Raw genomic sequence first — 12,978 nt, forward strand, 5'->3', positions numbered from 1 at the left:
TATCTCTTACACCTTCCAGCTTTGGTGATGTCCTACACTATGGGCCTCGGCCTTTCCTCCAGGTTGTGCAAAAAAATCTCAGCATTTGAAACAAGGGCCTCAACACTAGAACTTCCCTTTAACAGATCTCTAAAATCTGCAATCCAAATTGCAGTCTACAATTCTGTATTAAGATCTCATAGAAAAGCCAGTGGGTAACAAATATTTGGGAGTAGTTAATAGTCTCAAATCCAGCCAAGTGTTCAGATACACAGAACAACAGAAATCTGGGGCTGAGACACAGTTTGATATCTAATGCAAGGGCCTGGATTTTACGGTGGGTGGACGGGAGCTGGCCACCAATGTAAAAGTTGGTGGTGAACCCGCTGCCGCCAAATCTGGGGATCCGTCCCGCATTTTACAGGTCCCCAGGCTTTAATTGTTCCGAGGCAGGACTTCCACCTGCTTGAGGGAGGAAGTCCCGCCTCATTGAGCTGCCGGCCAATCAGCGGGCTGGCAGCTCTTAGTCCCAGCAGCGCCACTGAGAGCGGTGGCCACTGCTGGGACTGCTGCCCAGCTGAGAACATGGAGCCAGGAGTCCAGGTAAGTTTGGGTTGCCTCGCCGGGGCTCATCAGTTGGGCCCCAACGAGGCAAGGGTGGGTGTTTGGGGGAAGTGGGGTGTCTTGGGGCCTGTAAGTGGTTGGGGAAGCGGGGGCGGCCCTCAATCTGTGTAAAATCTGCATGGAGGTGGGCGAAGGCCCTTAAGTGGTCGTTAATTGGCAATTTAAGGGCTTTGATTGGCTTGGGGTGGGGGGCCCGTTCTTCCCCCCCCCCTCCCCCCCGGCCCTACGTAAAGTGGGGCGGAGGCGGGAGTGGGTCGGGAAGGCCTCGTTGAGCCTCCCACTCCATTTTACGCCACCCCCCCCCCCCCCCCCCCCCCACCGCCAGCTGTCTCGTTGGGGTGGCATAAAATTCCGGCCAGTGTTCGGATGACTTATATTTAGAACAATGGCTATCTGGGAGTCCACTATAGACTGGAATCTAATTGAGGGGTTCAGATGGCTTTTAAATAAAAAAGGCTATCTGGCAGTGAGTTACAGTCAGATCAAATTGAAGAGTTTGGATCATATTGTAAACATTTATAATTTACAAGCACCAATAATAATTTGAAAAGGAGAAATTTGCAGGGCCACATGGTAAGAGCAGGTGAGTGGATCTAATTGGATAGTTCTTCAAAGACCTAATACAGAAACAATTAGCCAATGGCCTCTTTTTCTGCTGTCTCTTTCTATGTGAACTGAAAGGGTAGATTATTGCCTCGAAATTACTTTGTGGGGTGGGGGGGGGATGGGTAATATATTACAGATTCATCATATTTTTAATAAGAGGTATTTCAATGGTCATTAGCTGATTGACAAAGGGCACGTTTTCACTGGCATATAACTTTTATATTGAGCAATCAATGACTGTGATATCATCACTACATGTTTAGTAAGAAATGAGAGCCAAGATTTTCCGTTTCTCTGTTTGCCAGTCTGCAATTTTCCTGTCCATCAAATAGAGGGAAAATCACAGGTTGTTGCGTGCACAGATGGAAAGTCCCTACCTCTTTCTGATTGGTTATTAGGAAACTCTACAGCCTCTTATAGTATACCCAATGAAACAAGACAGATTGTGGGGTCAGAATTATTCAATCACTAAATCCATTCATGAAGAATTACTCAGTCATTAGCCAGTGACATATTCATGAAGACTTCCTGTTGGTATTTCTTTACAAATGCGTTTCTAAAATCTCTACACAAAGTAACTCCCTCCATGTTAGAAATGCTGATTACTCTAAATATTTCAGACAATGACTCAATGATCCAATGTCTTGAGGCCAAAACTGTGGAGGAACAACACTAATCACAGGGGACACAACCGCAGAAACAAGTTTTTAATTCTCATTCAATCTCCAAATAAAAATATAGTAAAGAAAAACCACAAATATTGGAAATATGAAATAAAAGCAGAAACACTGAAAGTACACAGAAGAAGAAGCACAGACAAGATTAATATTTCACGTTGCGCCCTATATTAAAAGAGGCGCACTCAAGCTGGAGAATCCTGCTGTTCTCCCCTCCCTTCTCCCTCTTCACTTTTTCAGACATGCTACCTCATCTTTGTCAGTCTGTTAAAAGAGTTTCTGATTGTGCCAGTTCTAATGAGTAGTCCCACCCAAACTGTTAACTTAACCTTTTGCTCTCAGGTGCTGAGTGACTGCTGTATATGTTCATAACTTTCTGCCTTTGATAAATAAAATGTAAAGTTTATTTTTTTCTTTGAAAAGTTGGTTCGGAAAATAATATGAATGAGAAATAGTTTTGGAGGCTCAGTATAATTCTCCAGTTATACTTTATAATGCTCAGCATTACAGACAGGCAGGACAATGAAACATGGCCCATGTTATATGAAGCAAGTATGTGACAGTATGTGCACTGGTACTGGAATAGGTCTTGGACATCTCTCATATAAGATATTAGTGGGGAAGAATGGACAGTGACAGACAGAGAAAGCAGTAGATAGTGATCTAGTTAATAAGAACCAATCCATCACTAACTACAACATCTGTCCCAACAGATACAAAGGTACAATTTTAGGAAAAGAGGCAGTACCATGTTTTTGCAGTCTTGGACTCCCTCTGGATACTAATGTCAGTGATTTAAACTTACCCACCTTTTGTATAATGCAATGTCATAGACCTCTCCCCAGTAACAACACAACTGCCAGGTATGACACAAAAATCCAACTGATCCAAGTTGGACTTGGATAGTTAATGAGATAGAATATTTATTACCTGATTTGAAATTCTGAATCTTAAAAGCACATCACACCACTTACTGGCTAAGGTATTACAAGATATGACAGCCTTAAGAACCCCTCCGTCTCTCTTGAAGTAGCTGTATTCCACCTCACCACAGTCAAAAACACCACTATTATGCCAGCAAAAAAAAGCGCATACAAATGTGAAAGGCCATTCAGTCCATGGAGCTTAACACTCTAATTCATCCAGTCTAACATTTAACTGTAACGAGGACTCCCTTAATGTATCTGATTCTACAGTCTTACCTCACAGATTATTCCAAACATTAATTAACCCTTCATTAAAGATATTTTCTAAGATCTGTTTTAAGTTTACTTTCATTAACTTAAATATCGGTCCTTCAGTACAACTGGCTTCACTGACCTAAAAGTAATAATCTGTGTTCACCTTGCTTACATCATTTAATATTTTATATACACATCAGTGAGAATAACCTTTAACTACCTTTTCTCTAGATTGTAGAACTTAAGTTGCTTCAGAATCTAAACTTTCCTGAAAGTTCACCCTCTTTACAATTAGAATTATTCTTGTTATCCTTCTTTGCATCTTCTCCAATGCCTGTACACTTCTTTTGAAATGCAGTGACCAGAGCTACACACAGCACTCTGTGAGCTCTTACCAGAACAATATCAAGCTTCATTATTACCATGGTAGATTTGTATTCCACTGTTCTGTCTACATCTTCCAACAGTCTATGTGCTCCAATTAATATTTTAAAATATTTAAAACCAAGTGAAGGCACCAATATAATGTTGGATTATTTAATGAGTTAAAACCGTGTCAGTTATAAATATAAAACATATTTTACCCTGTTACTTGTGTCTCTAATAAGACAGAAAGGGAGCAACACGGAATGCCAGATATGCCAGATACATTTTCAGGCATTTGTCCCTGTTGTTGAAGGTGAGTAACGGTTAAATGGTTATGATAGGTAGGAAATGATAGGAATAAAAGGTGTGGAAAGGGAGATAAATAACTCTAAAAAATGGGGAAATTGGGCATGGAATTAATGAAGAATGATCAAAAGCCTGAACTGCACCAAATGGGATATTAAGAGAAATTTGAATTGGATATTTTGAATACTTCATGTAGTTATTGGCTAAAGTGGACTGATCACATATAGCCCCAACAAATATTAAAACACTTATTGCAGTTGATCTCAAGCCTACGCTACTATGAAAATGATTTCAGAAACAACTTTTAAATTGGATGCACTACGAAGCGATTTTCACAATTTTCAGCATTTTCACAAGAGTATATATTTTCTTTTAAATCTGCCCACCTCAACATACAAACATCTAGAAGCACTGGGAAGGAGAGGGAAATGAAGGGGAGAGTACCCAGGTGGGCAAATATACTCTGCCATCATATGCTCTCTAACTCAATACAAGGGGAGAGTGGTTTAATTTCTTGTCCCAAGGTCTAAATGAACCTTTTTATCATACCTACTCCATTTCTAAAAATGTTGACTAATGTTCACAGCTATATTTGGTTTCCCTTCCAATTTTATCCCCTCCTCTCCTGAAGGCGTTGACTCATGGTAAAATACAGTTCTGTGGAAGACATCTGTCTTTTGGTACCTCACACAAGTGCTCAGCCTTCCTATCTGATCCTGGACGGTGAGTATCAGCAAGCTACGTGTGGTCATCACAGCTGAGGCTAACATTCAAACACACACATTTCCATCAGAAGTTACCGATCAATGATTATGAGCTGTAACACCAGCTGACTTTTTAAACCCTCCCTAGCCGAGAAATGCTGAAATCAACTGTAGCACCTCTATCACTGTCCGAAATAAGATCAACCAACTCAGCATGGAGGAGAGATGGAACCTTCCTGGTCTGTATAGATCAGTGCGTTTGCCAGGGTTACAGCCCTGGTAGTAAAACAGAAATGACTTTTGGCAAAAGAATGTTTAGCGTATTTATGTGACAATCTTTTGCCCAGTATTTTAATGAAGGTATTAATCCCTCCATTTTCAATGGGTTAACACTTCTGTTAAAATACTGAACATAGGAATGTCATATGAACTTATTAAGCTTTTATCCATGAATATAGTCAACAATATTTCTGTTGTGTTCATTCTGTTTGCATTGTGCTAGTTTTGCCCATTACAGCTTTTCCCAAACCCCGCCCCAATCTGGTGTTGAACACTTCTGAAAACTTAAAATTTGAGAACAGTTGCTAAGTATAGACAGCATGCATTCTATACCTTTTCTCTGCAAGCATAGAGATACTAGCAGAGCGTAAATACCGTGTCTCTCAGTGAAAAACTGAGAAAAAAATGAATGCACTGCATACACAGTTCCTAGACAGCAGAACCTTCCAAGCAGGCACATGAGATCAGGAAGAAACTTACGTGAACGCAAAAGCCACTAGAGCACCGCTGACTACGATGAAATCCAAAATATTCCATAGGTCTCTGAAGTATGCTCCTTGATGCAGGACTAAGCCAAGGTCAATCATCTTTAAACAGAAAGAGGAAATAAATAAATGGCATTTGACTATCCAACTCACTTTTTTTCCTTTACTACTTTTCTCTCAAAGGTCCTGACACATATTAGGATTTGATAACTGCCCTCCATTATCTGACTCATTCTTCAAGTTTATCCTGTTACAGTGAGTACTGGCAGACTATACGATTTTGAAGAACACCACGAGCTGCATCCAGTCCTCTCAGCAACCAACATTCATGGTCGATATGCTAACTTTTCACATCTTTCACTACTGATAGCAAACAGAAGCGGGAAGTCTGTCTGATTTTTCCTCCCCAGCCCTGTGTACTAAAGCCAATTGTAGCCTACCGCTATCCCAGTTGCCTGTCCAATCTTTACATAGAATTGCATAGAAACTGGCCGTTTGACTCAACCAGTCCACATGGGTATACTCCATATGAGCAGCAGTCCGAATCCCATATCATAGAGTCATACAGAGATACAGCACTGAAACAGGCCCTTCGGCCCACCGAGTCTGTGCCAACCGTCAATCACCCATTTATACTAATCCTACATTTCCTACCACATCCCCACCTTCCCTCAATTCTCCTACCACCTACTTACATTAAGGGCAATTTATAATGGCCAATTTACCTATCAACCTGCAAGTCTTTGGCTGTGGGAGGAAACCAGAGCACCCGGCGGAAACCCACGTGGTCACAGGGAGAACTTGCAAACTCCGCACAGGCAGTGCCCAGAACCAAACCCGGGTCGCTGGAGCTGTGAGGCTGCGGTGCTAACCACTGCGCCACTGTGCCGCCCTATGTCCTACCTGTATTCTCATATCCCTTTTCCCCCTTTCCTTCAAATACCTAATCTTAAACACTAAGAAGGTTTTTGATCAATCACTAACTCTGCCAGTACATCCCACAGCCTTATGACCTTCTGTGTAAAAAAGATGTCTCTTACATTTCATCTTATATCTATGTCCTCTTTTCTAGACCCCTCAACCACTAGAAGCAGCCTGTTTCTAGCTATCCTACTCCACGTCTTCATAATTTTAAATACAGATGGGTAGCCTAGTGGTTATAGTACTAGCTAACAACCCAGACATCATAAGCTCAAATTCCACTATAGCAAGTTGTGAAATTAACATTACGTCTGGTAGAGTGTAGGCTATGTTTTTTTAAAATTAAAACCTAACTGGTTTACTAATATACAGTTAAAATAATTTGTTTTGTGACCAGAGCATCACACACACCCTTCCCGATTGGAAGCAGAGTCTTTGAATATTTTTAAGGCAGAGGTAGATAGATTCTTGTTAAGTAAGGGGGTGAAAGGTTATCGGGGGTAGGCGGGAATGTGGAGTCGAGGTTACATTCAGATCACATCATGATCTTGTTGAATGGCGGAGCAGGCTCGATGGGCCGAGTGGCCTACTCCTGCTCCTAAATCGTATGCTCGTGTCAATGTAGGCTCATATCTCAAAATTTTGATCTTGTTCACTACTTGCACTATGAAAGACAACCAATCAGATTGTAGGGGGAATATCAATCCCCCATTCTGATTAATTATAAAAAGAATGAATCTTTGGGAAGTTGGGAAAAAATTCAGCTCTTTATGGGTGTATATATATATTAATGTTTTTGACTCTGGAGAAGATTTTCTTTGAGCATTATGTAGAACAAAATCATGAACCTATTCTTTATATATGTTACGAATAGTGCTCAGAGAAATTCTCCTTCCTCTTCCCTTCTTACCTTCCTGCAACCGCACCTGCACCCGCCCCCCGCAATTCACTGTCATTACCACTGTTTCAGACCTAACTTGTTACACACATTCCTAGCTCTTATTTCTCGATCGTATTTAAGATGTCCGTCTTGGTTCAGTGGTTGTACTTTTGCCTCTGAGCCAGAATGTCGGCAGTTCAAACCTTGAGAACATAATCCATGTGGGAAATTTCATGCAGTACTTAGGGAGTGCTGCACTGTCAGAGGTGACATCTTTTGGATGAGGTGCTAAACTGAGGTCCCATTTGCCCTCTCAGGGGGATGTAAAAGATCCCGTGACACTCTAAGAGCAGGCAAGTTCTCCTGGTGCCCTGAGCAACATTTATCCCTGAACCAACACTTTTTTTTATTCATTCATGGGATGTGGGTGTCGCTGGCCAGGCCAGCATTTATTGCCCATTCCTAATTGCCCTTGAGAAGGTGGTGGTGAGCTGCCTTCTTGAAACTTAAAACTGATTATCTGGTTATTTATTTCATTGCTGTTTGTGGGAGTTTACTGTGCACAAATTAGCTGCTGTGTTTCCCAGATTCCAAAAGTGACTACAGCTCAATAGTGCTTCACTGGTTGCAAAGTGCTTGTGACATCCTGAAGTTGCAAAAGGCATTATAAATGCAAGTAATTCTTTTTTTCTTCACTCACTGTCCTCACCTCCAACCCTTCTTTCTGGGCCTTCACTCTTTGGAGACATTTGCCCACCACTTGTTGCCTGCCGTGCCTTGGGCCCACTTTCCGTCATGTCTTGATAGACCTCTGCTTCCTTGTCTGCCAATCACTCCCAGTACTGCTTGTTATCTACCCGCACACCTAGCTCCTCATTACTGTGGTTCTGAACCACTATCACAGAAAATAAACTAAATTTCTGAAAGCCATCAGCAGAATCTGACAGTCAAAATTTAGATCAACCTCATTATTACACGATAAAGTGCAGCAGAGGAGCAGCTCAGCTGTTCAAAGCCTCTGTATTTTTCCCCCTAAATCTTCTTCCCTATCTCTCCTGGAGAAACCAACTCCTCACTGATGGTTCATTCCCACGTGAGGGCTGTACTCTAGTACTAGCCAAGTGACCATTCTTTACATCTGAGCCTGAAAATTGAGTGCTGGCTATTTGATCAGAGATAAGTAGTCACATCAGAACTAATCCTAATCCTATCCTTCCCCGACAGTAGCACACTTTGCAGAATCAGTCTCTAAAGAGTTACATAGAATTTATGGCATAGAAACAGGGTATCTCTCATCGGGTCACCTCGCCCTATCAACAGATCCTTCTATTTCTTTCTCCCTCATGTGCTTACTTAGATTCCACTTAATTGCATCTATGTTATCGACCTCAACTAGTCTATGTGGCAGTGAGTACCACAAGCTGACCACTCTGTGGGTAAAGAAGTTGCTCCTGAATTCCTTATTGGATTTATTGGTGACTATCTTATATTTATGACCTCTAGTTTTGGACTCCCCACAAGTAAAAATATTTTTGCTATGTCTACTCTATACAGTGCTTTCACAATCTTAAAGACCTTTATCAGGTCACAAGGAATTAAGTAGTACATCCCTGTCAGATTTTTCCCTCTATAACTCAGGTCAAATGTTGCATCGGTACTATCAGGCTAGCTGAGATCAGTTAATTCAGCAAAGAACCTGGAGCAATCCTGCTCTATATGATTCAGCTACTCACTGGGTAGTGCTTTCATAACTTACCTTAATAACCATTTCAAAGGTAAAGACTCCTGTAAATACATAGTCAAAATATCTTAAAACCTGTGGAAAGAAGGAATGAAAATAATGAGTGAAATCAAAGTTTCACAGTCTAGTCACTGATGATAATTAACAGTAGTTATCATTAAATAATTGTATTTCCTACTCTGGCTCATTCTTTTCCATGATCTCAAAACTATGAAACATGTTGCCTCTTTCAGCTTTTCTTTTCTTTTCCAAACTAAAGACTTTAGAAACCCAAGCTTGGAATCACCTAACCACTACTTCTTGATTTGCTTGATTAATCTTTTCAACTGTGGTGCTATCTCAACTCTTCCCAATAGGGAGCTGTACTTGCAGGAGCACAGTTTGGAGAACTGGGGTGACAGGATTGTGATTCTGTGTCCAATGCATGCTGCATTTGAGTGCAGCTGCCCTAGCGGAAGCACACAATTGTGGAATTAACCCTTATGAGCTCAAACCCCTCATGAAGGGTTTTCAATTACGTAAACCTAAAAATAATGAGGATAACAAGGTAACTGGTGACACAGTGTTCTGATCTACTGAAGAGTTGCAGCATGAAGTTATAGAAGGAAAGTTCATTCATCTGCCAAGTACTTGATGTCAGCTAAACTGTCTGTGGAAACAATAAAATACTGAACTGAAATAGGTCAGTAAGATGTAATAAAATTGTTAAGAACCTCAACTGATGGTTGGGGCAAGAGCTGTTAAATGGAGGTCACAGTGTGCAAAGGGGCTTTCAGGGACTCACAGCACTCCAGCAATCTGTCCTCCCACACATTGCTAGGATTGCTAAGGCACTGTACTGTATGAGTGGCAGTGGCTCCATGGAGCACAAACCCGTTTCCTCTCTCTCAGGATGACAGCATTCATCCTCCCACCACTGCCACTCTGCTAGTTGCTGTTGCCTGTCAGCCAGGCAGCACAGACTGCTGCCACCCATGCCGAGATGGTGCGGTTCAAAGTCAGGCCCTCTAAGCCTGGAGCTGCTCCATGGTATCATTCAAGGCCACTTGCAGTCTTCCCCACTGAAAGTTAGCAGTCTTCCTTCAGCCATGCTGTAATCTCTGGGAGGATCACTAAGCCAGATAAAGGCACACGGAGGACAGGCACCATGGGAATGCACAGGGATAGTTGACTTTTGTGCGGAAAATTAAATGGTTTAATTGATAAAGTTGGTTTGCAATGTTTGTTTTATGGTGGCTTATATTTCAGCATTCTGGACAGGAGGATGCTCTGACAGTAACAGAGAAAAAGTAAGGCGTGGGGTTGTTGTTAAATGGGTAATTGGAGTTGCGTTCACTGGTAGCACAGTCAGATGAGTCGATCATGGACACCCTAGTCGAAAAGGGGATGTGCTGTCTGCCTCCTCCCTTCCTCCTCCTCCTTAGCTTTTTACTGTATACCTGGTAGCACGGGCTGTGCCCTCTTGTGGGTGAGCTTGTACAGGATGCAGCAGACCATGATGAATTGTGACATATGCTCTGAGGAGTATGGCAGGGCTCATCCAGCATGGTTGAGGCAGCAGAAACGTTGTTTACTCACTCCAATGGTCTGCTCGATGACCTTTTGTGTGGCAACATGGTCCTTGTTATATGCATGCTGCCCACATTGGGAAGGTTGTGCACAGGAATCATGAGCCAGATGGTCAGTAGATAGCCCTTGTTACCCAGTAGCCACCCTTATGGTTGGATGCAACTTTTGGTTAGTCTAAATGTTAAATTGTAACTTGAACATCACTGTTTCCATCAGCTTCCTGAAAAGATTTTATTTGAAAAAACTCCCATGCATCTGTTATACCTGCAAATTATGGTAATTTTAAGCACTTAACAAAGTATAAATAAAACACGAGTGATTTATCAGAACTGACGCAGATCTCTTAGGAGCTAATCATGTACTCATGTACCATATAATGGCAGAGTGGACTGTTGCCAGAATATCGGGCACTGATCTGCATGATGTGCTGACATTGTGGGAATGAAATCAATTGCAGTTGCAGTACATCTCTGAATTTACACGTAGCACATGCAAAGCTACAGGTGTGCAGTCAATGGAACCCTGCACCATTAGGAAGTCTGCTTTCCTTGCGAAACTGCATGCTCACTCCGCCTGATGCAATGTATTCCCCTCTTTTTTCATAAAGAGTGTCAGTGACCTTTATACAGCAGTGGATGACAAACGGCGAGATGTTCAGGATGTCGCCAGGTCCCAGCTGGAAGGATCCTGACCTGAGAACATTCATGGCCTGATTAACTTTACAACCACTGGCAATGCTTCACCCCACTCTGAGGTTGCAGTCTGCCTGGAGCAGGTGTCTAATTTCAGTGATCACCTCCTCAGTGAAACAGAGACGTCTGACTGCTCCTTGCTGAGTTTGAGATAGGAGAATTTCTCTCTGAAGACCCTGGGTGGATATGGCCCCCTGCTAAGAGCCCTTCTTCCCCTCCTCCTGCCTCTTTGGGCAGCTTGTTCTCCTCTGTGTCACCTCTGCTCCTTCTCCCTGTCATGCTGCAGGCCAAGGGGGATGGAAACTGCATCACCCATAACTGGGAACCAGTGGTCTGAGCAGAACCCTTGAATTGAAAACCAAGGCCTTCACCACATGGAAGCATGGTATCATTGCTACAACAGAAACTTGGCTTAAAGAGGGGTAAAAATGGCAGCTCAACATCCCTGGATATAGAGTTTTCAGGCAGGATAGAGAGAGGGATAAAAAAGGAGGGGGTGTAGCATTATTGGTTAAAGAATCAATTACAGCTGTGAGGAGGGATGATATGCTAAAAGAATCATCAAATGAGGCCATATGGGTTGGGCTCAGAAATAAAAAATGGGCAGTCACACTACTAGGAGTGTACTATAGACCCACAGATAGTGAGAGGGAGTTGGAGAACAAATATGTAGGCAAATTTCTGAGTGCAAAAACAATAGGGTAATAATAGTTGAGGATTTCATTACCCTAATATCATCTGGGATACAAACAATGTGAAGGGCACAGAGGGCACAAAATTCTTGAACTGCATTCAAGAGAACGTTTTTAGCCGGCATGTAACAAGCCCAACGAGATGGGGTGCAATTCTAGATTTTAGTCTTTGGAAATGAAGCTGGGCAAGTGGATGAAGTAGCAGTGGGCGACCATTTTGAAGACTGTGAACATAATACAGCTAGAGTTAGCATTATTACGGAAAAGGACGAAGATAGAACAGGAGTAAAAGTCCTAAATTGACAGCAGGTAAATTTTACAAAGCTGAGAGGTGATCTGGCGAAAGTGGTTGGATACAGCTACTTAAAGGCACCCATAGCACCAATATGGCCACTACACAACTGAATTTTGCGGTCATATAAACATAAGTAGGCCTTTTGGTCTATTGATTCTGCTCTACCTTGTCGTTTACCATGGATGTTTAGCTTCTCTACTCTTAATCTTATTTCCCCCCCTTTACACTCAGGATTATTCTCATTTTTCTCTGCTTCATCTTCAATGTACCAGTGACCCTTTGGAAACACAGTGAACAATATTTTACTAAAAATTAAATGGTAATAGCTTACATTGTTTCTTGTGGCATTTGGTTGGACGGGATCTTCTGCAGCCAGTGCAATACTGCTCATTGCAATGACCATAAGGATACACATTTCGAAGTAGCGTAGATTTACAATGTAATGGCAGGCTCTGCGCAGTCTGTCAAAAAAGTTTTAAATAACTAGGTTTATTGCAATCATGGGTTGTTGCTGCAGCTTTGTAAAACAAATTAACCAGTAGAGCAATACAAACTTGTTTAAAAAAAGGATCAATGTATTAATGGGAATAATAATTTTTCAGTTGGCAGACATATCAACCTGGATTTTCAGTCCCTGCTGGAGCCAGGCTCAGAGGCGGGCAGAGGCCAGAATAACAGAAAAGGGGCCAAAAGAGACAGTGAGGCCTACTGCAGCCACACAGCTCTGACCTGAATTTCCCTTATACTAAGGGTCACTGACCCGAAACGTTAACTCTGCTTCTCTTTTTACAGATGCTGCCAGACCTGCTGAGTGGTTCCAGCATTTCTTGTTTTTATCCCTTATACTAACCTTGCTCCCTGCCTTACTCATGCCTGCTGTATGCAAATGCTAGCAGGGATTGGAGTTGCACAGTTCCCAGTTCATTTCCTTTTCATCCATCACTGTTTCTGCCGCTTCCGAGGATCACCAGGTGGAGAGAC

The 12,978-nt window shown here is 42.2% G+C and overlaps 1 protein-coding gene across 1 annotated transcript in view; it reads right to left on the minus strand.

Annotated features, from left to right (window-relative positions):
* The window catches only part of LOC137355764 (voltage-dependent P/Q-type calcium channel subunit alpha-1A-like), a 644,715-nt gene that overhangs the window by 194,254 nt on the left and 437,483 nt on the right, over positions 1-12,978 (minus strand). Inside the window, exons 24-26 of the mRNA XM_068021264.1 lie at positions 12,329-12,458; positions 8,765-8,824; positions 5,203-5,309 (exon numbers count right to left, since the gene is read on the minus strand). Coding sequence (XP_067877365.1) covers positions 5,203-5,309; positions 8,765-8,824; positions 12,329-12,458 — 297 coding nt within the window. The remainder of the gene's footprint in view (positions 1-5,202; positions 5,310-8,764; positions 8,825-12,328; positions 12,459-12,978) is intronic.

Source organism: Heterodontus francisci, chromosome 43 (genome assembly GCF_036365525.1).
Source record: "Heterodontus francisci isolate sHetFra1 chromosome 43, sHetFra1.hap1, whole genome shotgun sequence".
Classification (NCBI taxonomy): domain Eukaryota; kingdom Metazoa; phylum Chordata; class Chondrichthyes; order Heterodontiformes; family Heterodontidae; genus Heterodontus; species Heterodontus francisci.